This window comes from Dendrobates tinctorius, unplaced genomic scaffold (assembly GCF_039654945.1).
Source record: "Dendrobates tinctorius isolate UK_male_01 unplaced genomic scaffold, ASM3965494v1 ptg000017l, whole genome shotgun sequence".
Taxonomy (NCBI): Eukaryota; Metazoa; Chordata; class Amphibia; order Anura; family Dendrobatidae; genus Dendrobates; species Dendrobates tinctorius.
In genome coordinates, this window is record NW_027361685.1 from 3,452,204 (window position 1) to 3,478,912 (window position 26,709).

The 26,709-nt window shown below is 43.0% G+C and overlaps 1 protein-coding gene across 1 annotated transcript; it reads right to left on the reverse strand.

Annotated features, from left to right (window-relative positions):
• Positions 1-924: 924 nt before the first annotated feature.
• On the reverse strand, positions 925-24,896 carry LOC141082387 (uncharacterized). Its single transcript, XM_073566326.1, has 7 exons — positions 24,888-24,896; positions 17,945-18,094; positions 17,640-17,819; positions 17,434-17,557; positions 17,253-17,350; positions 16,964-17,054; positions 925-2,490 (listed from the first exon to the last, which is right to left on the reverse strand). Exons 1-7 carry the CDS (start codon positions 24,894-24,896, stop codon positions 1,052-1,054), a joined length of 2,091 nt encoding a protein of 696 aa, XP_073422427.1. The 3' UTR covers positions 925-1,051.
• Positions 24,897-26,709: the final 1,813 nt, after the last annotated feature.

A 26,709-nucleotide genomic window follows, 5' to 3' on the forward strand; every position in this document is an offset into this window, starting at 1 on the left:
AATGCCAAAAGTAAAAAAAAAGTTTTTAAAAATATTTTAAAAAACATAAAAGTTCAAATCACCCCCCTTTCGCCCCTTTCAAAATAAAACAATAAAAAATCAAACATACACATACTTGTTATAGCCGCTTTCAGAATCGCCTGATCTATCACTATAAAAAAGAATTAACCCAATCGGTAAATTGCATAACGAGAAAAAATGTCAAAACGTCAGAATTACTTTTTTTTTGTCGCCGCAGCATTGTATTAAAATGCAAAAATGGACGACCAAAAGATCGTATCTGCACCAAAATGGTCTCCATTAATAACGTCAGCTCGGCACACAAAAAATAGTCTTTCACCCAACCCGAGATCATGAAAAATGGAGACGCGACGGGTATCAGAAAATGGAGCAATTCTTTTATACTTTACCTAATAAAGATGAGTTATTTTTACTGATACAGTGGGTACGGAAAGTATTCAGACCCCTTTAAATGTTTAAATTGTTTCATTGCAGCCATTTGGTAAATTCAAATTCATACTATCTATTCCTGACACTGGAGTGGCTTATAAGCTTCCGAAGTATATATTTTAAGTTTGGGATCTGCTAATATGTGGCTAGATTTCTGACTGTTTAGAATAACATGATTCATGATTTTAGTTTTTTTTTTGTCTAGTCTCGCTTGAATATAGGTCAATATTAAATAGTCGCTTGATGAGTCGTCTTTGGTGAGGAAGATGAAACCCGTAGAAATGAGAGGCATGGAGAGTGAGTGTGTATACATCACCTCACCCTATATACTGAACTGTGGGGTATATGTTTTTTCTATTAGTCACTTTCCGACTAACCTTCAGGGGGTGAATTATGGGTATAGATTTACATTTGGAAGTAATAAGGTTTTAGTTTTATCCTTCTGTCAGCAAACATGAGGAATGACAAGAGACAACCCATTTAAAAAGATTTAATTTTGGTTAAAACTATTCCAACATTATGAACATAAAAAAGGCTTCTCACCTATGTGACATCTCTGATGTTTATTAACAGCTGATTTCCAAGTAAAATTTGTCCAACATTAAGAAAATGAAAATGTCTTCTCTGTGTGACTGCTCTGATGGCGATCAAGAAGCACTTTCTGGTTAAAATATTTCCCACATTCTGAACAGAAAAAAGGCTTCTCCCCTGTGTGAGTTCTCTGGTGCTTAACACAATCTGATTTATGCCTAAAACATTTCCCACATTCTGAACATGAAAAAGGCTTCTCCCCTGTGTGAATTCTCTGATGGGTAACAAAATGTGATTTCTGTGTAAAACATTTCCCACATTCTAAACATGAAAAAGGCTTCTCCCCTGTGTGGATTCTCTGGTGTTTAACACAATCTGATTTATTGTTAAAACATTTCCCACATTCTGAACAGTAAAAAGGCTTCTCCCCTGTGTGGATTCTCTGGTGCTTAACCAAATCTGATTTTTGGCTAAAACATTTCCCACATTCTGAACATGAAAAAGGCTTCTCCCCTGTGTGCGTTCTATGGTGAGTAACAAAATTTGATTTATATACAAAACATTTCCCACATTCTGAACATGAAAAAGGTTTCTCCCCTGTGTGAACTCTATGGTGTTCATCAAGACTCACTTTCTGGTTAAAACATTTCCCACATTTTGAACATGAAAAAGGCTTCTCCCCTGTGTGAGTTCTCTGGTGCTTAACACAATCTGATTTATGCCTAAAACATTTCCCACATTCTGAACATGAAAAAGGCTTCTCCCCTGTGTGAGTTCTCTGATGAGTAACAAAATTTGATTTCTGTGTAAAACATTTCCCACATTCTAAACATGAAAAAGGCTTCTCCCCTGTGTGGATTCTCTGGTGCTTAGCACAATCTGTTTTATTGTTAAAACATTTCCCACATTCTGAACAGTAAAAAGGCTTCTCCCCTGTGTGAGTTCTCTGGTGCTTAACCAAATCTGATTTTTGGCTAAAACATTTCCCACATTCTGAACATGAAAAAGGCTTCTCCCCTGTGTGCGTTCTATGGTGAGTAACAAGCTGTGTTTTACGTGCAAAACATTTCCCACATTTTGAACAGGAAAAAGGCTTCTCCCCTGTGTGAACTCTATGGTGTTCATCAAGACTCACTTTCTGGTTAAAACATTTCCCACATTTTGAACATGAAAAAGGCTTCTCCCCTGTGTGAATTCTATGGTGAGTAACAAGAAGTGATTTATGTGCAAAACATTTCCCACATTCTGAACATGAAAATGGCTTCTTTGCTAAATGAGCAGTTTGTTTGTTAATGCCTCTTTTGTGACTTTGATTTTCCTTAGTAGTCAGTAATGAATCAGAAGATGGGACCTGTTTCATAGGATCAGATGACAGATCTTTGCTGTGAATGGATGATGGTATATCAGGAGTAATAGTAATCACTTCAGTTGTATCTTGTAGGACCTCAAGATCATCAGATTTAAAAATTGAAGATGTCAGCTGTCCCTCTGATCTCTTGGTACAGTCATCTGCTAAGATAAAAATAATTTTTATTAATAAAATATCCTTGAGTTTTATATTTTTGAACACTTCTACTTAAACTGTCCATAAAAATGGCAAGCTATGTAAAAAACTTTAATTATTTACCAAGACAATGACAGTTCACAGTCTAATAGAAAACCTTGTTGGATGAACCAGTAGTGTGCGGTGTTCAACTGTTGGTTCATTCAATCAACCAATCAATGTTATGTAGGCGAAAATAATACCAATTTTCATCTCACAAAAAACAAGTCCCCACTCAGGTCCATCATTTGTCAATGGAAAAACAGATAAGTCAGGTTAGAGTTAATGCTATAGTTAGGGTTTATCCTAAAGTTAGGGTTAGGCTAAAGAATTAGGCTTTTCTCAATTGTCTCCCCAATAATTTGGTCACATCAGTTTTCTGTTTCCAGGGAAAAAAAATAAAAACGAATAAAATGGCCGGTCAGTATTATAGTGCAGAGGAGGCTTATGCACTTTTATGTTCTGACAGCGAAGAAAGTGCAGTGTCAGATGGCGATGTGGATTTCGAGGGCTTTAGTAGCAGCGACAGTGATAGCTCAGAAATGAGCAGTGATTCTGGTCCATCCTCACACACAAGGACCAGTACAACAAGAAGGACAAATAGCGCTTCTGGTGAAATGTCTCCAACTCCGGGAACAATGCCCAGTACTAGCGCTATCCCTAGTGCTCGTGAATTGCCGCACACCAATGTCCAAGGGGCTTTGCCTCTTGATGCAGCATTTCCCAGATGGGAGGCTTCGGATTCGGCTACTCCATTCATCCCTAATTTTAATGCCATTCCTGGTATAAATGTGGAGGTGGAAAAATTTGGACCAATTAATTTTTTTAATTTGCTTCTGACAGATAGCTTGCTAGAGCATATTGTCCTACAAATTTATATATGTCCCAATTCATCAGCCAGAATCCACGATCCTATTATGCTAGGTCAAATTTATGGACACCAACTAATGTCCTAAAAATGAAAAAAATTTTAGGACTTACATTCGCTATGGAACTTGTTAAAAAAAAATGACCATTCTGTCCTATTGGTCCAGCCGCCCTGTTCAAGCCACCACTATGTTTTCTGCCATTCTTCCTAGGACCCATTATGAAATGCTCATGAGATTTTGGCATTATAATGACAATAGTCAATGCCTGCCCAGAAATGTCCCAGAACATGACAGACTATTCAAAATCAGACACATCATCGAAGACTTGACAGAAAAGTTCTTAAAGCTCTACACCCCAACAGAAAACATTTCCATTGATGAGTCCCTTGTAAAATTCAGAGGAAGACTGGACCTCAAGCAATTTGTTCCTTCTAAGAGGGCAAGGTTCGGAATAAAGCTCTATAAAATGTGCGAGAGTTCAACTGGATACACATCAGCTTTTCACATTTATGAGGGAAAGATAGCCAACTAAACCCACCAGGAGGCCCTACTTATCTGGGGACATCTGGAAAAATGGTTTTGAGCCTTTTTTTTACAAAAAGGCTACAATCTACACTCACTGGCCACTTTATTAGGTACACCTGTCCAACTGTGTGTTAAGACTTAATTTCTAATCAGCCAATCACATGGCGGCAACTCAGTGCATTTAGGCATGTAGACATGGTCAAGACAATCTCCTGCAGTTCAAACCGAGCATCAGTATGGGGAAGAAAGGTGATTTGAGTGCCTTTGAACGTGGCATGATTGTTGGTGCCAGAAGGGCTGGTCTGAGTATTTCAGAAACTGCTGATCTACTGGGATTTTCACGCACAACCATCTCTAGGGTTTACAGAGAATGGTCCGAAAAAGAAAAAAAATCCAGTGAGCGGCAGTTCTGTGGCCGGAAATGCCTTGTTGATGCCAGAGGTCAGAGGAGAATGGGCATACTGGTTCGAGCTGATAGAAAGGCAACAGTGACTCAAATTGCCACCCGTTACAACCAAGGTAGGCAGAAGAGCATCTCTGAACGCACAGTGCGTCGAACTTTGAGGCAGATGGGCTACAGCAGCAGAAGACCACACTGGGTACCACTCCTCTCAGCTAAGAACAGGAAACTGAGGCTACAATTTGCACAAGCTCATCGAAATTGGACAGTAGAAGATTGGAAAAACGTTGCCTGGTCTGATGAGTCTCGATTTCTGCTGCGACATTCGGATGGTAGGGTCAGAATTTGGCGTAAACAACATGAAAGCATGGATCCATCCTGCCTTGTATCAACGGTTCAGGCTGGTGGTGGTGGTGTCATGGTGTGGGGAATTTTTTCTTGGCACTCTTTGGGCCCCTTGGTACCAATTGAGCATCGTTGCAACGCCACAGCCTACCTGAGTATTGTTGCTGACCATGTCCATCCCTTTATGACCACAATGTACCCAACATCTGATGGCTACTTTCAGCAGGATAATGCGCCATGTCATAAAGCTCGAATCATCTCAGATTGGTTTCTTGAACATGACAATGAGTTCACTGTACTCAAATGGCCTCCTCAGTCACCAGATCTCAATCCAATAGAGCATCTTTGGGATGTGGTGGAACGGGAGATTCGCATCAGGGTTGTGCAGCCGACAAATCTGCGCCAACTGTGTGATGCCATCATGTCAATATGGTCCAAAATCTCTGAGGAATGCTTCCAGCACCTTGTTGAATCTCTGCCACGAAGAATTGAGGCAGTTCTGAAGGCAAAAGGGGGTCCAACCCGTTACTAGCATGGTGTACCTAATAAAGTGGCCAGTGAGTGTATATGTTGACAACTACTACACCAGCATACCCCTATTTAAAAGTCTGGTTGAACATAACATAGGGGCTTGTGGGACCATTTGCAAAAACCGTCAGGGGTTTCCACAATCATTGGTCAAAGAAAATTTCCGAAAGGGGCAGTCAGGGGCTTTACGCAGTGGAGAGCTGCTTGTCCTTAAGTATAAGGATAAAAAAGATATATTTATCCTGAGCTCGATCCACACAGATGCCACAAGGGCCACTGCAGACCAACAGGGATCCACTACTCCAAAACCTGTGTCTCTCAGTGACTACAACAAATATATGGGTTGTGGACCTTGCAGATCAGGTTCTACAGCCATACCAGGTATCAAGAAAATCATATAGCTGGTATAAAAAGTTAGTCATGTATTTGTTTCAGGTGGCCACATATAATTCTTTTGTGTTATACAAAAAAGCCGGAAATGCAGATACTTTCCTTGATTATCAGGAAAAGGTCACTGAAAATCTTGTTTCTGACAATGTTGTCCCCGCCAATCCTTTATAATCTGAAGATGTCAGAAGACTCACTGAGCGACATTTTATTGCACTCATCCCAGTAACTGAAACAAGAAAGAACCCCCAGAGAAGATGTCGTGTATGTTCCTAGAGAGGAATGAGGCATGATACCCGCTATTATTACCCACAATGCCCATCACTGCCAGCCTTATGCCTCCATGACGGCTTTACAATCTTCCACACAGAACCACGTTTTTGAACTGTTTTGACATTCAAGCATTTGGTTTATTTGGTGACAGACACATTTGAGTAGAGCTGACTTAACAATTTCAGGGGGTAGGTGGGGGGAGGTCTCCAGAGACACAAGCTGGGCACAATATATTGGGCACTACAATGACATTTTTGCAATTTTTGCTCTAAAACTTCTACTACGAGTTTCTAGAAATCATCCATGTAGTGAAAATGGTGACTATATCCATAGATGAATTCCCAGAGGGGTGTCATTACAAAAATGGGGTCACTTCAGGGAGATTCTATTGCTCTGGCACTTAGCGGCTCTCCAAAGTGCCATAAAAGCAGAATCCTCCCTGAAGTGACCCCATTATGGAAATGACACCCCTCTGGGAATTGGAAATGACACCCCTCTGTGAATTCATCTATGGGTGTAGTGACCATTTACCTATCTACCTATTTTCCAATGTAAAATCTGGGGTTAAAATAACATTTTAGTGGTAAAAATGTAATTATTTCTTATTCATTGCCCAATGGTATAATTTTCTATGGAACAGCTGTGGTGTCAGTATGCTCACTGCACCACGAGAAGAATTCATTCAGGGAAGTATTTGGTAAAATGCAGTCACTTTTGGGGCTTATGCTGTTCTGGCACCTCAGGGGCTCTGACAATGTGACATGTCACCCACAAACAATTCCAGCAAAATCTGCTCTCCAATATGGCGCTCCTTCCCTTCCAAGCTCTGCCATGCGCCCAAACAGTAGTATTCTCCCACATATGGGGTATCTACGTGTTCAGGAGAAATTGCACAACAAATTGTATGGAGCAATTTCTCCTGTGGCCCTTATAAAAATGCAAAATATGGAGCTAAAAAGATTTAGAAATTTTTTTTATTTTTTTTATTTCCACGGCTCTACGCTATAAACTTCTGTAAAGCACCTGTGGGTTCAAGATGCTCAATACACATCTAGATAAGCTCCTTAAGGGTCTAGTTTCCAAAACGGTGTCACTTGTTGGGGGTTTCCACTGTTTAGGGACATCAGGGACTCTCCAAATGGGACATGGCTGTAATGCTGCTGCAGCACAATAGCGTGCATCTTCCACCAAGGGGTGATGGTGAGGGAAGCAAGGTTGCACTCATAGTGTATCAGCACCATGTGGCAGCACAGATGCCACTAGGTGACGTGAGGGTGGTCAGACAAGCTAGGTCAGGAATGGACAGGAAACGCAGTACCAGAGTAAACAGCAATACACGTGGTCAAATACAAGCCAGAGAAGTCGGAGCCAGTCGGGGGTAGAGATACCAGAGACGTGAGACAGTAAAACAAGTCAGAGGACAAGCCGGATCAAATATCAAGGTCACAGCACGAGGAGACAACACCAAGATAAGCGGGGTAGTACGAATGAGAAGGTACGGGAACTGAGTAAATGGCCAGAGGACAAATCAGGGTGTAACGGGGTCAGTTGCTCAAACCAGGGGCAGGAAGTATAACTGACGCTGCCTGCAGGCAGCAGTGGACTGAAATAGCCAAACAGATCCCAAAACGAGGCAGAGAAAGTTAACCCCTGCAAGACCAGCCTGGGGAGAGAATAACAACAAACAAACCCCAGCCTGGATCATGAAAATGGCAACCGCTAATTATTGCAGCATATTTTGCCTTCCCTTCCGAGCCCTGCTGTGTGCCCAAACAGTAGATTTCTCCCACATATGGGGTATCGGCATGCTCAGCAGAAATTGCAAAACAAAATGTATCGTCCATTTTCTCCTGTTACCCTTGCGAAAGTAAAAAAATTAGGTGTAAAGGAAAATTTGTGTGAAAGTAAATGTTTATTTTTTCCTTCCACATTCCATTCATTCCTGTGAAGCACCTGAAGGGTTAATAAACTTCTTGAATGTGGTTTTGAGCACCTTGAGGGGTGCAGTATTTAGAATGGTGTCACGTGTGTATTTTCTGTCATATTGACCCCCCAAACTCACTTCAAATTTGAGGTGGTCCCTAAAAAAATGGTTTTATAAATTTTGTTGTAAAAATGAGAAATCGCTGGTCAACTTTTAACCCTTATAACTTCCTAACAAAAAAAAAAATTGTTTCCAAAATTGTGCTGATGTAAAGTAGACATGTGGGAAATGTTATTTATTAACCATTTGGTGTGATATGACTCTCTGATTTAAGGGCATAAAAATTAAAATTTTGAAAATTGCAAAATTTTTGCCAATTTTCCTTTTTTTTGACAAATAAACGCAAGTCATATCAAACAAATTTTACCACTGTTATAAAGTACAATATGTCACGAGAAAACATTCTCAGAATCACCAGGACTCGTTGAAGCTTTTTAGAGTTATGACCTCATAAAGTGACACTGGTCAGAATTTAAAAAATTGGTCACAAATGCAAAAACAGGCTCTGGCGCAAAAGGGTTAATGTTTTGTTGCACAACCTTTTGAGGCAATCACTGCGATCAAACGATTCCTGTAACTGGCAATGAGACTTATGTGGTGCTCTGATTACATATTCCTCTGTATTGGCTTATGACAGGTCGCTGACCCCTCACTGACCTGCCCCCATTATTACATAATGCATATAATAGCATTGATATTATTGGTGATAATGCCTATAATATTGTGGCTATTGTGAGGCTTAGAAAAAAATTACATCCAGCACAATGTCACCGGTGATGGCGGCGCCTGCGCAGTAGCCTCTGTCTCTTACTTATAGATGATACTACGCAGGCGCTACCATCGCCGGTGTCATTTTGCTGGATGTAATTTCTTTCTAAGCCTCACAATAGCCACAATATTATAGGCATTATCACCAATAATATCAATGCTATTATATGCATTATGTAATAATGGGGGCAGGTCAGTGAGGGGTCAGCGACCTGTCATAAGCCGATACGGATGAATATGTAATCAGAGCACCACATAAAGCCCCGCCCACAGCCCCACCCACAGCCCCGCCCCAGAGCACGAGAATCTCATTAACTGAAAACTACAAATACAGATTACACAACAGTAAACCAGAGTTGCCCTCATTTATGATGGAGCATTGGAGCTACTATGGATCCTGAGCAGAAGATTAGAGAAAATAATATTGCCCCCATTTCAGGAGAGATTGTGCAGTAATCTGAATTCCTTAGGATCAGAAACAATGTAATGTATGACGTGGAGTGACTCCATGACACCAGGGCTGGAGCCAACACATCTCCTGCAGGCGGGAATAAATGTATATTACAGCCCTCAGCCACACACAGCTTAGAGATCTATCATGGCACAGGTGGAATGTTTGTCCTGGAGATTATCACAATCCTCCTGGAAGTTAGTTGGTTTTAATACAAATTGGAAAGTCAGGATAAAGGGAAACTCTGCTGTTATTGGACAGAAATTCACACTTGGCCTCACTGCACATTTACTGGTGTGGATCATAAAAGGGAAGTTTGGCCAGAAAGACTGGACCTGGTCTTGTAGGGACCATGAGACATTCAGCAGCACAGAAGGCTTTAAACTAGAAGAGGGGATGGGAGGAAAAACAGCCGACAAGAACATGCAGCAGAAGGACAAACTAATCAAGGATACTAGATGTGGTAAAGAGGACCCAAGACAGGGTACTCAGAAGGAAGCTAAGAAAAAGGAAGCAAAACTTCTTTCCTGCATGCTGATCAACGCAAGAAGCCTGACCAATAAGAGTGAAGATCTGGAGTTGGTAATGTATGAGCAAAAATACAACATAGTAGGAATAACTGAGACATGGTTAGACGACAGCTATGACTGGGCGGCTAACTTGCAAGGATATGATTTGTTTAGGAGGGATCGTAAAAAAAGGAAAGGGGGTGGAGTCTGTCTATATATAAAGTCCACTTTAAAGCCCACACTAAGAGAAGATATACAAGAGGGAAATGAAGAGGTGAAGTCTCTATGGGTGGAGATACAAGGAGGGAAAAGTAATAAAATCCTCATAGGGGTTTGTTATAAGCCACCAAATATAACAGAAACCACTGAAAATGTATTATTGAAACAAATAGACAAAGCAGCAAATCACAATGAGGTGATTATTATGGGGGACTTCAACTACCCCGACATAGACTGGGAAACTGAAACCTGCGGATCTCAGAAAGGAAACCAATTTCTGTCAGTGACCAAGGATAATTATCTGTCACCACTTGTGCAGGGCCCAACTAGAGGGACGGCCCTTCTGGACTTAATGTTAAGCCACAGGCCAGATAGAATAACAGAAGTCCGAGTCGATGGCACCGAGGGAACAGTGACCACAATATAACACAATTCCACTTGTCCCTCAGTAAATTGCCCTGGAAGGGGGTTACAAAAACGCTGAATTTCAGGAAAGCAAAGTTTGATCAGCTTAGAGAGGACCTTCCCCGAATTGATTGGGACAATGTCCTCAAAAATAGGAGCACAGAAAATAAATGGGAAATATTTAAATCAGTTTTACACCCCCACTGCGAGCTAGCCATACCGTACAGAAATAAAAGGGCTAGGAACAGGAGAACACCAATGTGGCTAAATAAGGATGTAAAAAGGGCAATAAAGAACAAGAACAAGGCATTTAAGAAGCTAAAACAAGAAGGCAATGAAGAAGCATTAAAAAGTTATAGAGAAAAAAATAAAATGTGTAAAAAACAAATACATTTAGCAAAAGTGGAAACTGAGAGACTCATTGCTAAGGAAAGTAAAACAAACCCCAAACTATTCTTTAATTATATAAACAGTAAAAGGATTAAAATTGAAGGTGTCGGCCCTTTAAAGAACAATGAGGGTGAAATCATAGAGAGCCATGTGGGAAAAGCAAATGTTTTAATTACTTTTTTCTCAACAGTTTTCACACAGGAAAAGGATTTGCCAGGGAAAATGCAGAGTGATAATGTAAACTCCCCATTAAGTATTACCTGCCTAACCCAGGAAGAAGTGCAGGACCGCCTTAGTAAGATTAAAATGGACAAATCACCAGGCCCTGATGGCATTCACCCTCGGGTATTAAGGGAGTTAAGTAATGTGATAGAGAGGCCTCTATTCCTTATATTTAAAGACTCTATAGAAACAGGGTCTGTTCCTTTTGATTGGCGGCAAGCAAATGTGGTACCAATATTCAAAAAGGGGTGTAAAAGGGAACCTGGAAACTATAGGCCGGTAAGCTTAACATCTGTTGTGCATAAAATTTTTGAAGGGTTTCTAAGGGATACCATTATGGAATATCTCAATGTTAATAAATGTTTAACTCCATATCAACATGGATTTATGAAGGATCGCTCCTGTCAGACTAACCTGATCAGCTTCTATGAGGATGTAAGCTCTCAAATGGACCCAGGAGAATCATTGGATGTCATTTATCTCGACTTCTCTACAGCATGTGAGACTGTCCCACATAAAAGATTGGTCAGTAAGATGAGAAAGCTTGGGCTAGGGGAGAATGTGTGTAGATGGGTAGGTAGCTGGCTTAGTGATAGAAGACAAAGAGTGATTATTAATGGGGCATCCTCAGATTGGGCCAGGGTTACTAGTGGGGTACCACAGGGGTCTGTATTGGGCCCCCCACTATTTAATATATTTATTAATGATCTAGTGGATGGCTTACACAGTAAAATATCAGTATTTGCAGATGATAGAAAACTATGTAAGGTAGTTAACACAAAGGAGGACAGTTTGCAACTACAGACAGATTTGAGTAAATTGGAGAATTGGGCTGAAAAATGGCAAATGAGGTTTAACACAGATAAGTGTAAGGTTATGCACATGGGAAGGAGAAACAGATGCTACAATTACTTACTAAATGGGAAACTGCTGGGGAAATCAGACATGGAAAAAGACTTAGGCATCTTAGTCAATAAGAAGCTAAACTGGAGTGCCCAGTGTCAGGCAGCTGCCACCAAAGCAAATAGGGTCATGGGATGCATCAGAAGAGGTCTGGGGACACGAGATGAAAACATAATTCTCCCTCTGTACAAATCACTCGTCAGACCACACTTGGAGGATTGTGTGCAATTTTGGACGCCGGTGCTCAAGAAAGACATTACTGAACTTGAAAGGGTTCAAAGGTGGGCTACTAAAATGATAAATGGAGTTGGTTCACTACTATACCCAGAAAGGTTATCAAAATTAGGTCTATTTACTCTAGAAAAGAGAAGACTTAGGGGAGACTTAATATATATGTACAAGTATATCAGAGGGCAATACAGAGATCTCTCCAATGAACTGTTTGTACCAAGGACTGTGACAAGAACAAGGGGGCATTCTCTTCGTTTGGAGGAAAGACAATTTCTGCACCAGCATAGAAGAGGGTTCTTCACGGTAAGAGCAGTGAGGCTCTGGAATCCTCTTCCTGAGGAAGTGGTGATGGCCAACTCACTGAATGAATTTAAGAAAGGAATGGAGGCTTTTCTTGTGAGTAACAGTATAGAAGGTTACAAATAACAGAATATTATAGGTAGATGGTTGACCCAGCTTAGGGGAAGGAATTTTTTTCCCTATGGAGAAAATTGGCTTCTACTCTGTGGGTTTTTTGCCTTCCCCAGGATCAACAATGCAGAACAGCTGCACTAAAAATAGGCTGAACTAGATAAACATAAGGTCTTCCTTCAGCCTTCAAAACTATGTTATGTTATGTTACTATGTTACCAAGACAATGAGACTTTACAGTCTAATAGAAAACCTTGTTGGATGAACCAGCAGTGTGTGGTGTTCAACTGTTGGTTCATTCTGCCTCCCAAATATCGAATAAAAAGAAACCAATCAATGTTATGCAGGTGAAAATAATACCAATTCTCATCTCACAAAAAACAAGTCCCCACTCAGGTCCATCATCTGTCAATGGAAAAACAGAGGTTCGCACACTATCAGTGGCTAAAAGCCGGTTGAAAAGCTCCAGGGTTTTAAAGCTCCAGGGTTTTGATAAACCAATCCAGCAAAATCCGCTCTCACTTCAGAGTCTTGCAGTGTGCGCAAACAACATTTAGGATCCCTGTATTTAGCAATATTATAGTGAGAAGAACCCACTTAATTTGCGGTGTCTCCTGGAGCACAATCTGGGCACTATGTGCTGGGGAATATAATGGCAAATGTGTAATTTTCACTCTCCAACATCCACTGTGTGTTAGTTTCCGGAAAGTTGCTGTGGAGTCAAAATATTCACTGCTCCTACACACGTGGTCAAAATTGTTGGTACCCCTCATTTAATGACAGGATAACCCACAATGGTCACAGAAATAACTTTAATCTGACAAAAGTAGTAATAAATCAAAAATCTATGAAAATTAGCAAATGAAAGTCAGACATTGCTTTTCAGCCATGCTTCCACAGAATTTAAAGTAAAACTCATGAAATAGACCTGGACAGAAATGATGGTTCCCTTAACTAAAATATTTTGTTGCACAAGCTTTTGAGGCACTTACTGCAATCAAACGATTTCTGTAACTGTCTATGAGACTTCTGCACCTCTCGACAGGTATTTTGGCCCACTCCTCAAGAGCAAACTGCTCCAGTTGTCTCGTGTTTGAAAGTTGCCTTTTCCAGATGGCATGTTTCAGCTCTTTCCAAAGATGCTCAATAGGATTTAGGTCAGGGCTCATAGAAGGCCACTTCAGAATAGTCCAATGTTTTCCTCTTAGCCATTCTTGCATGTTTTTAGCTGTGTATTGTGTGTCATTATCCTGGTGCAAGACCCATGACCTGCGACTGAGACCAAGCTTTCTGACATTGGGCAGGAAATTTCTCTCTAGTAGAATCCCTTGATAGTCTTGAGATTTCATTGTACCCTACACAGATTCTAGACCCCCTGTGCCAGATGCAGCAAAGCAGCCCCAAAACATAACAGTAGGAACAGTGTTGATTTTGTGATATGCTTCATTTTTCCATCTGAGAACATAGAGCTGATGTGCCTTGCCAGAAAGTTCCATTTTTGTCTCATCTGTCCATAGGACATTATGTGAAGCTTTGTAGCTTGTCAACATGTAGTTTGGCAAATTCCAGTATGTTTTTTTATGATTTTTTTTCAACAATGGTGTCCTCCTTGGTCGTCTCCCATGAAGTCCACTTGGGATCATACAACGACGGATGGTGCGATCTGACACCGATGTTCCTTGAGCTTAAACTTCACCTATAATCTGTTTAGAAGTTTTTCTGGGCACTTTTGTTACCATTCATATTATCCATCTCTTTGATTTGTCATCAATTTTCCTCATATGGTCATGTCCAGGGAGGTTGGCTACAGTCCCATGGATATTAAATTTCTGAATAATATGTGCAACTTTAGTCACAAGAACATGAAGCTGCTTGGAGATGGTCTTATAACTTTTACCTGTAACATGTTTGTCTATAACTTTCTTTCTAATCTCCTGAGACATCTCTTTCCTTCGCTTCCTCTGGTCCATGTTGAGTGTGATACACACCATGTCACCACACAGCACAGTGAGTATCTGTAACCTCTATACAGGCCACTCACTGATTCCAGGATTGTAGACACCTGTGATGCAAAGTAGTGGACACACCAAGATTTGCACATTCTGTGGAAGCTTGATTGAAAAGCAATGTCTGACTTTCATTTGCTCATTTTCATAGATTTTTTATTTATTATTACTTTTGCATTACTTTTGTCAGATTCAAGCTATTTCTGTGACCACTGTGGATTTTTCTGTCATTAACAGAGGGGTACCAACAATTTTGACCACGTGTGTATAGATTATAACCCTCAGTGAATTAATTAATTACATGGAATCACTTTATGGGGATTTCGACTATTCTGGTTTTCTGTCATTTAGTCATATTAGGGTTTCTGCATATGATGTGTCCAATCTCATCTGGGATCTGTTCCTGCTGTCCAGCTGGAGTAATCTGCTCCCTACTTCAGCCAATTGGAAAGTACCACACCCTACTAAAGCGCAAAGCACATGGCCGGAATCTGCCAGATACAGCGCTGTTCTCCTCTGGTTCAGTCCTCTGTGCTCAGCTTGCGGCTTGTGTATTTGCTTCCTGCTGTGACCGTGGCCCGTTTACTGACTACTCTTGTGTCTTCTGATTCTGTATTCTGTTCTTCTGGTTCTGACCCAGCTACCTGACTATTCTTCTTGCCATCTAACACCACAGAATAGCAGGTAACACCATGGTCCAAGCCTAGGGGTCCCAGTGTAAGTCCAGATCCATGTAAGGGTATTGAAGGACGATGAGCAAGGCAATCCTTGGGATATGGAAAGCAGAGAAGATAGAGCCAAGCATGGTCATGGTGGACATCTTTTGAGCTGCCAGGTGACCATGAACAGTGCTCCCAATACATTGTGTCTGCAAACTATTCCAGCTAGATCTGCATTCAAATAGCTAAATGGCGCTCCTTCCCTTCTGAACACTGCCATGTGCCCAGACAGTAGTGTACAACCGTATGTAGGGTATAGTGCGAAGCTGGAAAATAATTTGTAAGATCCATTTGTTTGCTATTATCCTCTGTGAATAATTTATCACCACATAAAGTGACACACGTCAGATATTAATAATGGGGCCTGATTAAGAACACAACTGGCTGCAGGAAGAGGTTAAATCAGAGGATTTTGGACACTACTGTAATCAAACACTGTGACTATAGACAATAACATCTACTGAAATGATCAAACTCCACAGTCTCCATCAGTAATAAATGAGCAGCAAGTGGTGAAACCTCTCTGGGGTAATTAGAGTATGGGGCTCGGTGACGTCACAATCTAAACTATCGTAAGGTCCAATATTTTCTGTCAGATGAGTTTCAAGAAGAAATATTACACATTTATAGAGAACTGTGTATAATAGTGCAGAGCTGAGATGTCTTAAAGGGAACCTGTCAGCAGGATTGTGCTCAGTAACCTACAGACACTGTCAGGTCGGCGCCGTTATACTGATTACAATGATACCTGGTGATGAAATCCGTCTTGTGGTTGTTGTTTAATCTGTATTTGTAGTTTTCAGTTAATGAGATTCTCGTACTCTGGGGCAGGGCTGTGGGCGGCATGTGGGCAGGGCTGTGGGCGTGGCTTTATGTGGTGCTCTGATTACATATTCATCTGTATTGGCTTATGACAGGTCACTGATCCCTCACTGACTTGCCCCCATTATTACATAATGCATATAATAGCATTTATATTATTGTTCATAATGCCTATAATATTGTGGCTATTGTGAGGCTTAGAAAAAAATTACATCCAGCAAAACGACACCAGTGGCGCCTGCGCAGTAGCCTCTATCTCTTACTTATAGATACTACTGCGCAGGCGCCGCCATCGCCAGTGACATTTTGCTGGATGTAATACAGATGAATATATAATCAGAGCACCACATAAAGCGCATATTTTTCTACAAGTGATTTTCTATCTTGTCAGCACATTCTACATACGCTGTCATTTGGCTTTATAGTTACAGATCTGGGCAGGTAACGGTCAGCGTCTCCTAATGTGAAGGAGAGAATGGCTACTGAAATCAATTATTAAACCTTATATAAGTCAGTTCAGATATGGTGTACCAAGATGGCGTCTGTGTCTTCAGACAACACCCTGGAAGGAATCCTTGGAATGCAGAAGCTGAGATACTGGATACCATATATGGAAGTGAAGGTGAATGGACCTATCATAGACTGACACTGGCTACTCAGAAGATTGTGTGACACCCATTTCCTGTCTCTCTGTCTTGAGAATAAACTTCAGTTGTGTGCAAGCCTTTGCTGAGAGAGGAGTAGACATCTAACTCTGTGCTCAGTGTGACTCTTTAAGCGCGCACTCGGCCTATATTGGGTCAGGTACGAGCAATCATATAGATCTTGCTTTAAGGGATCACCCTCACACTAATCCCAGGAGGTAGGTGGATCCTCCAGGTTGTAAGTTCTATAGAAAAGGGCTTTCAATGCCCAAAGTCATTTGAACAGTTTTGGGTGGAGGAGAATGTTGTGGTCTTGAGGCAAAATGGTGACCATGGTAATACGGCCGGACTACACCACCGATAAAGCAGCCACAGCCGGTGACTGAGAAGAATCTGTGACTTCTCTGCATTCAGTGGTTACTACTCACCTGGGTAGTCATATGTAGGAATCTCCTCTTTACACCACTCATCACCCCTCACATATGTCTCTGTAGTATTAATATGGGTCAGATCTTCACCCTGAAACAAATACTGTAAAAGTCACCGACAGATGGAGAAGTCCCATCTATGATCAGCTCTAATCCTGCCATCTCCACCGTTCTCATTACACAAGTATAAAACATATAATACTGGTGGATAAAACAAGACTGAGCACAAGACCTTCACAGCCGTCTACACATCACAGGGGAGATCTCCTGACACCTTCTCTCCATCTACCTGATGATCCTGAGGAACATTGGGATCTTCTTGGTTACAGTCCTGTGGAAGAAGAGGACGGGGACATCTCTGTGGTGTTGTCCTCTTACTGGATAGATCTGGAGGAAACACATACAGGGACTGAATTCATTCTCTACATACAGATAATTATAGGCCGTGTGTATTTAGTCCTGTCTATTACCTGGTGATGTGAGGGGCTGGGGAACCTCCATTATGACGTTCTTGTACAGATCTCTGTCTCCTTCTAAATACTCCCACTCCTCCATGGAGAAATAGACAGCGACATCCTGACACCTTATAGGAACCTGACACATACAATGATACCGTCATCCCCCGATCCCTTCATAGTGTTACTGTATAATGTCCCAGCATTCCCAGCAGTGTCACCTCTCCAGTCAGCAGCTCAATCATCTTGTAGGTGAGTTCTAGGATCTTTTGGTCATTGATGTCCTCATGGATCAGGGGGTGAGGAGGAGGCCCTGTGATTGGGCTCAGGGGTCTTCCCCATCCCTCAGACACAGGGTCCTGACAGCGATCACTAGAGGTCTTCTTCACCACTGTGTAATCCTGGTAATGGAGAGACACATTAATCTCACTACAGACATTTCCAGAGTCCTCACCTCTCCAGTTCTGTCCATCTGTTATTCCCATAGATAAGAATGATGTAATGTGACGTCATCAGAATCTCTCACCTCTCCAGTGAGACGGAAGAGGATCTCTAGGGTGAGGTGTAACATCCTCTCCGCCATCTTGTCTCTGTCCATATCCATCCTTGATGGGTAAATCAGGAAAATTCTCTTCTGTAGAAGATCTTCACTGAGAGGATCCGATATTGTAGAGACCTGAATGAGAAGAAGATGATCCGATGTAACATCATAAGAATCCTGTGTAATAATACAATTACTGGAGATAATAAGGGAAACATATGAGGAGATTTATTATCTTACAGGGTTTAGTTTTCTTCCCTGACATCTACTAATAAAACCTATATATTTAGGCCACAGACAACAAGCAGTTTCCTCCTCGGAGTCGGCAGCTGAACACGTTCCTCATAGACTCATCTTCCATAACGCTAATTCTCGTCTCATTACCGACACTGGAATCGGCATTAGCAATACTGCAGGAGATATTCATTACACGCGACATGAGAAATAACTCCTTCATGATGAGGACGACATCTTCATCTTCTACTGCGGCTCTAGAGACAGATTTGGCCAGAGTCGGTCACTGCCTCCATCCCTACCGGCCGTCTATATGAAGGTTTCCCGTCTTCCCCGCACTGGAATCTTCTATCACGTTAGATCTCAGCTCTGAGTCACACACAGAAGTTTGAGGCTTTTAGAAAAGATTTTTAGTTTCCACAATCACAACGGACAGAAATGATCTGACCCCAAAGTCTCCATGTACAGTGATTTATGGGGTTTATTTCTGGCCTTAGGCTTTCCTATATTACAAGAAAAACTCCAGAAAAAGCCGATATTAAAATGTTTCTAAAGAAAAATTGGCTCCAACAATTCTTGTAAGAAGAAAAAAATATGCAAAAAGCAGAAGACACATTTTATAATTTTTAACATGTTGAACATCTATTAAAAAGAAATTAATCTTTTTGTGCCCCAGAACATAGATGTACACCGCAGGGACGGAACAGATGAGGCTGCAACAAAACCACTTGCTGCTGTGAAAAGCAAACATGGCATCTAAGAAGGTGTGACAGAGTTTGGCTGAATGCCCCCCGCCTCCAAGTACTCGATAGTATGGGGCGGCCTAGTTACTGCGATACTTACATGCCTAATAACGGGGTCTGGGCTGCAATGTATGAAGGTCTATTAGGTCGGGCCAGAGGCAGCGTCCAATAAGTTACCTTATAACGCCCCCATACACATTAGACTAAAGTTCCATGAAAGCACTGATTTCGGGGGGTTTGGCCGACCATATAATGTATTTGGGGGCCTCCCGACAGATGATGTCAGGGCAGAGGAGGATCTGGCATCCTGAATTTCAGAGGATAATCCATTTGTTCTTCCTGTAGATAATCCTCCTCTAGAGGAGTCTGGAATCATAGAATCGTAGAGTTGGAAGGGACCTCCTGGGCCATCTGGTCCAACCCCCTGCTCAAAGCAGGATTCGCTAAATCATCCCAGTCAGATGTCTGTCCAGCCTCTGTTTGAAGACTTCCATTGAAGGAGAACTCACCACTTCTCGTGGCAGCCTGTTCGACTCTCTCATACAGACCACAGGAAAGCTGGAATATTTGTGTGTATGGGGGAGTCAGGAGAGATCGCCGTCTGCCAAATGACCGTTCAGCCAACTCTGATCTCATGTGTATGGGGCCGTTAGTATTACACTGACAGGCAGTGATGATACACGGCACTACAGTAGTACAGGGCATCACCGGAGCCATCAGAGGCTTGTATGTTGTATGATCGCACTGATCAGAGGGGTTTAAAAAAGGTTTAAAGTGAAAAAAATATCACAGTTTCAGCAACAAGAAATATCCATCACTATATGGAAAGCAGAGTCACTGCACAATGTTAGTTACGTCTCATCCATAACTACTTTATTATACTCTATTATCTTGTACACAGTGGAGTAGATAGAAATCACAGGTCCCACAGCAATAGCTGGAATTGGACCCTCCAACGTAAAGAAAAAAAATCTATCTTTATTGTGACGCCGTCTGCGAATCTGGGCTGCAGTAGGAACAGCACCCCGAGTAACCCCGAGACCCTTAACCCCTTTACAGGGATCTGGAATTGTAGCAAGGCCCATGGGGTAGCTGTTTGGTGGAGCAGTGGACCAGAGCTGGACAGCCGCCAAGGGGTTAAAACTAAAACCCTAATCGTGGTCAGGAGGCAGTAGTCGGAGGCCGGAGGGCAGCAGAGGTGCAAAATCAGCAGGCAGAGAAAGAGTCAAAAGTCTGGGCCAAGGTCAGTAAAACCAGAAGGGCAGCAAAGGTACAGAATCAGTAGGCAGCAGAAGGGTCAGAAATCCAAGCGAAGGTCAGCGTCAAAAAACCGGAAGAGAGGCAGAGGTACAAAAACGGCAGGCAATAGAATGGTCAGAAATCCAGGCTGAGGTCAGAGTTAACTATAGCAATTCACACAGTAACACGCAGGGGAGCCAAGAATATATCCGGCGGCTTGCAAGACCAGTCCCAAGGTATTTGAGGGATCAGGTCATCCCTCACAGGTTCCCGGACTCATGATGTAATTAGGACCGCCCCCAGGACCAGGCCAGATGGTGATGCAATAAGCCCTACAGACTGACAGAGGGGCGGAGCCTGCGCCCACCAGATGCCTGCGCAGGAGCCTCTTCTCTGTCACCACCCTCACCTAGGGGCAAACCACGGTGCCTCCCAGTGGCCGAGGCAGGAACAGCCGTCCCCGAGTCCGATGGCGACGAGACGGTCAGGCGCCTCCTAGTGGCCGAGAACAGCAGGCCCCGAGTCTGGCGGCGACGTGTCAGTCCGGCGCCTCCTAGTGCCCGAAGCCGGAACAGCAGGCCCCGAGTCTGACAGCAGCGTGACATATATACATGGTTCAAAAAATAAAGGGAACACTTAAACAACAGAATATAACTCCAAGTAAATCAAACTTCTGTGAAATCAAACGGTCCACTTAGGAAGAAACACTGATTGACAATCAATTTCACATGCTGTTGTGCAAATGGAATAGACAACAGATGGAAATTATTGGCAATTATCAAGACACCCTCAATTAAGGAGTGGTTCTGCAGGTGGGGACCACAGACCACATCTCAGTACCAATGCATTCTGGCTGATGTTTTGGTCACTTTTGAATGTTGGCTGTGCTTTCACACTCATGGTAGCATGAGACAGACTCTACAACCAACACCAGTGGCTCAGGTAGTGCAGCTCATCCAGGATGGCACATCAATGCGAGCTGTGGCAAGAAGGTTTGCTGTGTCTGTCAGCGTAGTGTCCAGAGGCTGGACGCGCTACTAGGAGACAGGCCAGTACACCAGGAGATGTGGAGGGGGTCGTATGAAGGCATCAACCCAGCAGCAGGACCGCTACCTCCACCTTCGTGCAAGGAGGAACAGGAGGAGCACTGCCAGAGACCTGCAAAATGATCTGCAGCAGGTCACAAATGTGCATGTGTCTGCACAAACGGTTAGAAACTGACTCCATGAGGATGGTCTGAGGGTCCGACGTCCACAGATGCGGGTTGTGCTCGCAGCCCAACACCGTACAGGACGCTTGGCATTTGCCACAGAACACCAGGATTGGCAAATTCTCCACTGGCGCCCTGTGCTCTTCACAGATGGAAGCAGGTTCACACTGAGCACATGTGACAGCCGTGACAGAGTCTGGAGACGCCGTGGAGAGCGATCTGCTGCCTGCAACATCCTTCAGCATGACCGGTTTGGCAGTGGTCAGTAATGGTGTGGGGTGGCATTTCTTTGGAGGCCGCACGATGTTGGGCTGTGAGCACAACCCCCATGGAGACACAATTGTGCCTTTACCTGGAGATAAATTCCCAGTGGGGGCAATTTCCAAAATGCAATAACTTAAGTGGGGAATTCAGCTCTTTTCACACTTAAGGGATCTGTATATGGAGTCTACAAACTACAGTGGGGAAAATAAGGATTTGTTACGCTGCCAATTCTGGGGCTAAAGTCACATTAATGTGAGAAATAAAGTAAAATTGTCATTTTTTCCTTCCACATTGCTTAAATTCCTGTCACACTGTCCGAATTCAGATATTGTCCTGTCAGAAAGGAGAATACTGGGAGCGAAAGGGTTAATAGGACTCACAGGAGGAACCGGCCCAGAAAGCAGAAGATCCAGGAGTGTCCGCCACATATATGACTGCTCTGTGCACAGGACCTGTGATGAGGTCACAGGAGGGGAGGAGTCAGGGGTCACATGATCAGGGGCCTCAGTGTGTGCAGGACTCAGTGTGCTGGAGAGCTCCCGATAATCAGCTGCGTGTGTCGCGCTGTGTGATAGTCACAGCACCTGCATGGAGGGCTACACATGCCGCTGATTATCGGGAGCGCTCCAGGGATCCGGGGTCCCGATGCAGCTATTCGGTAAGTGATATTAGCCAATAACAACTTCTCCGACGATATTCGCTCATCTCTAGTAATAACAGCTCAAAGAAATTAACCGAAATTTTCATTAAGTTTAATAGTAAGACCCTATTAAATATTGAGCACCAGCGGGACGAAGCATTGACAGCGGCATGTAAAAGTGTGGGCGCCCCGGGTCAAAATGACCGTTATTGTGAGCAGTAGTAAGAAGAAGATGAAATGATCTCTAAAAGGCCGAACCTCTAAGATGACACATGGCCTTTGTATTTTAGACTAAAATAATAATAAAACATATATTAGACTTTTTTACAATTTCATAATTGCAAAAAGGAAAAAGGGGCGATGCAAAACTATGGGCACCCTTGGAGATTTGTGTACTGAGATAATTTTGATCAAGATTTCACACCTTAATTAGCTTGTTAGGGTTATGGTGAGATCACATGGTGACCAGGAGCTACAGTCTGAGGAAAGGACTAAAAAGCCTTCACTAGACCCCTGTACAGCTGTATAATGAGGCCCAGGCTTTATAGTGAAGGGACAGGAGTGAGGGTCTGTTCCCAGGAGCTACAGTCTGAGGAAAGGGCTAAAAAGCCTTCACTAGACCCCTGTACAGCTGTACAATGAGGCCCAGGCTTTATAGTGAGGGGACAGGAGTGAGGGCCTGTTCCCAGGAGATACAGTCTGAGGAAAGGGCTAAAAAGCCTTCACTAGACCCCTGTACAGCTGTATAATGAGGCCCAGGCTTTATAGTGAAGGGACAGGAGTGAGGGCCTGTGCCCAGGAGCTACAGTCTGATGAAAGGGCTAAAAAGCCTTCACTAGACCCCTGTACAGCTGTATAATGAGGCCCAGGCTTTATAGTGAAGGGACAGGAGTGAGGGTCTGTGCCCAGGAGCTACAGTCTGAGAAAAGGGCTAAAAAGCCTTCACTAGACCCCTGTACAGCTGTATAATGAGGCCCAGGCTTTATAGTGAAGGGACAGGAGTGAGGGCCTGATCCCAGGAGCTACAGTCTGAGGAAAGGGCTAAAAAGCCTTCACTAGACCCCTGTACAGCTGTATAATGAGGCCCAGGCTTTATAGTGAAGGGACAGGAGTGAGGGTCTGTTCCCAGGAGCTACAGTCTGAGGAAAGGGCTAAAAAGCCTTCACTAGACCCCTGTACAGCTGTATAATGAGGCCCAGGCTTTATAGTGAAGGGACAGGAGTGAGGGCCTGTGCCCAGGAGCTACAGTCTGAGGAAAGGGCTAAAAAGCCTTCACTAGACCCCTGTACAACTGTATAATGAGGCCCAGGCTTTATAGTGAAGGGACAGGAGGGAGAAAAGTGGGGAAAGGAGCCAGAAGAGCCGGACTGCCCATCACTAACCTGCAGAGCCGCACTCCACATATATGGCTGCTCTGTGCACAGGACCTGTGATGAGGTCACAGGAGGGGAGGAGTCAGGGGTCACATGATCTCCGGAGTGCAGACCTCCATGGCGGCTTCTCCTCAGTCAGTGACATTCCCGCCATTATTCGCCCCTCACTACTGGCACAATTACCCCGCGCCGCCTTCTCTACACAGTGTTATGTGTGGAATGTAACGTGTGATTTCTCTGGAGGGAAATAGACCCCACACAGGAGGGAATTCTCACCAGTTACCGGCCGTCTACTATATGGCGGCATATGATTGTGCTATCGACTCCACACCAGGAGCTAAAATGCCCAAATCTCTAATGTAACCGCTATAAGAGAAGATATAACAAATTTCCCCTAAACTCACACAGCGGAGGAGGCCTCACTTGGAGCAATGTGACTCGCGCACAGAAAATCTATTCCCGGTTCTGTGATTAAGTTATCGGCCGACAGGAAGAAGAAAGGTCTGAATTACAGCCCAGACTGGAGGAGAAACTGCAGGAGTGAGAATTGGCCAATCAGCGCTCTTCACCCCTATACTTATCTACACAAATACAAGATATGAAATGACAATTAGACGCCATTCTCACCACCAGAACGGAGAGGCGCTAACTTGGAGTAAAGCCGCGTTTTATCACCATGCCAATAAGCCTAATAAGATGCCGCTCGTAAGCTCAGAATGAGAGAGTCACTGCATATAATCTCCTCTATAAAAGACCCTAAGGGTCAGACCTCAGCCCACCCCGATGTCATGTATAGCACTTATAATGAATACCCCCAGAGTTTGTATTCGCCCCCACAATCACCCCCCTCACTACTGGAGTCATTCCTTCACACACTACATCTACCTAACCTGACTGAGTCCGCGGCACAACAACTCCATTTACACATCTCTGAGGAGGAAATAGTTTCAACACTCAAAAAACTAAAAAGAGGAAAGGCCCCGGGGCCGGATGGTCTTACAGCAATATATTATAAAAAATGCAGCGATGTGCTGACACCACATATAAAAACCTCTGTAATTCACTACTAAATGGCTCACAGCTGCCCCCTGAGCTCTACGTGGCGCATGTAACCGTAATCCCTAATCCTAAGAAAGATCATCTCACAACAAATTATAGACCTATATCCCTCTTATACATTGACTTCAAAATCTTCACATCCAGGATCAATGAAATCCTCCCTCACCTCATCCATCGGGGTCAGGTTGGTTTTATACCAGTGTGACAGGCCCCAGATAATATAAGGAGAGCGTTAAATATTATTCATACAACTAACCTACAGCGAAAGCGACTTCTCCTGCTTGCATTAGATATTGAGAGGGCTTCCGATTCGGCGTCCTGGACATACCTCTTTACGGTTCTATCGGAAGTCGGATTCTCCCCTAAACTTATAAAGTGCCTCCAATTGTTATATGATAGCCCTATCGCTTATATAAAACCCCCATCACCACATCCCCCTCCAATTAATATTCAGAGGGTACCAGGCAGGGCTGTCCTCTATCTCCGGCTCTTTTTGCAGTTACAATGGAACCCATTGTGGAAGCAATAAGGAGAGATCAGAATATCCTGGGCCCTGAGAATATGGGAGACCAATATAAAGTCAGCCTCTTTGCGGATGATCTCCTGCTAACATTAATAAGTCCCCACACTACACTCCCTCACTTGTTTTCCCTCCTTCACGAATTTGAGAAGATCTCAGGGTTAAAGATTAACATTGATAAATCCGAAGCATTATTTGTAAATTTTCCTAAGACAGAGCAAACTAATATAGCCTCCCATTTTGGGTTTATACACAAAGAACATTATCTAACATATCTGGGTATCAACTTAACAGCCAACAGGTCACCTCTGTTTAGGTGGAATTACACTCCACTGATCCAAAACTTCCAGAGGGACCTGGATAGATGGGCTTCCTCAAAGTTATCCTGGCTCGGCAGAATACATGCATTAAAAATGGTGTCACTGCCTCGCTTCTTACATCTATTTAGGTCCCTCCCAATTATGGTACCAGCCAGAACGTTCACTCATTTACACTATATGATGTCTAAGTTTCTTTGGCTCGGAAAACAACCCAGAATTGTGCAAAAACTTATGTTCCGTCACAGAAAAGAAGGGGGTTTATCCCTCCCTAATTTTACACTTTATTACAAGTCGGCACAGATTGCTCCATTAATAAGTGCGTGTTCATATCCCAATAGTCCGAGATGGGTTATTCTGGAATCATTTCTCTCCAAACCATTCTCTTTATCAGGCCTAATGTGGACCACAGACCGACTTCCACGGGGGTCAATGAATGTGGCTCCTTTTACAGTCCACTCGTTGCTTCTTTGGAGGAAAGTCCGATTTAAATATAACTTACAATCAAGCCCTTCTCCCCTGACAGCTATATTACAAAACCCCATGTTCCTGCCAGGTCTTGAGCCACTAATGTTTTCTTGGTGGAAGCTGAAAGGTATTCATATACTTAAACATTTGTGTTCCCCATTTAATATCTTACTTGACAGACAGGAATTTGTTCAAAAATTTGACCCTCCAGTTAGGGAGGTAATGCGACTGAACCAGATCTCCCACTTTGCAAAGCAGATCCTCCCGAGCAGTACTACTCTCAGGGCAATGAGTTTTGAAAATTAATGTCTAAATGACCCTTTGGGCAGGGGAACGATCTCATTGATCTACTATGCTATAAATTCTCCAAAAGATGATAAAAAATTGAAGTATATGTTACAGTGGGAGGAGGATTTGGGGTTTGAACAGTCAATTGATGAATGGTATCGTAGCTGTGACACCCTATCATGAGGTAGTCACCAGACTTCCCTTGTGGAGACCTCCTTAAAACTATTGTACAGAGTTTATTATGTACCGGAAAAAATTCACAGCATTTTTCCTAAAATCTCGGGAGACTGTTTTAGGGGCTGTGGAATATCTGGTGACATGAGACATATTTGGTGGTGATAGGAACTGAAGGAGTTAAATTGAGTTCTGTCTATGTTGCATTCTCTTGTTTAAAA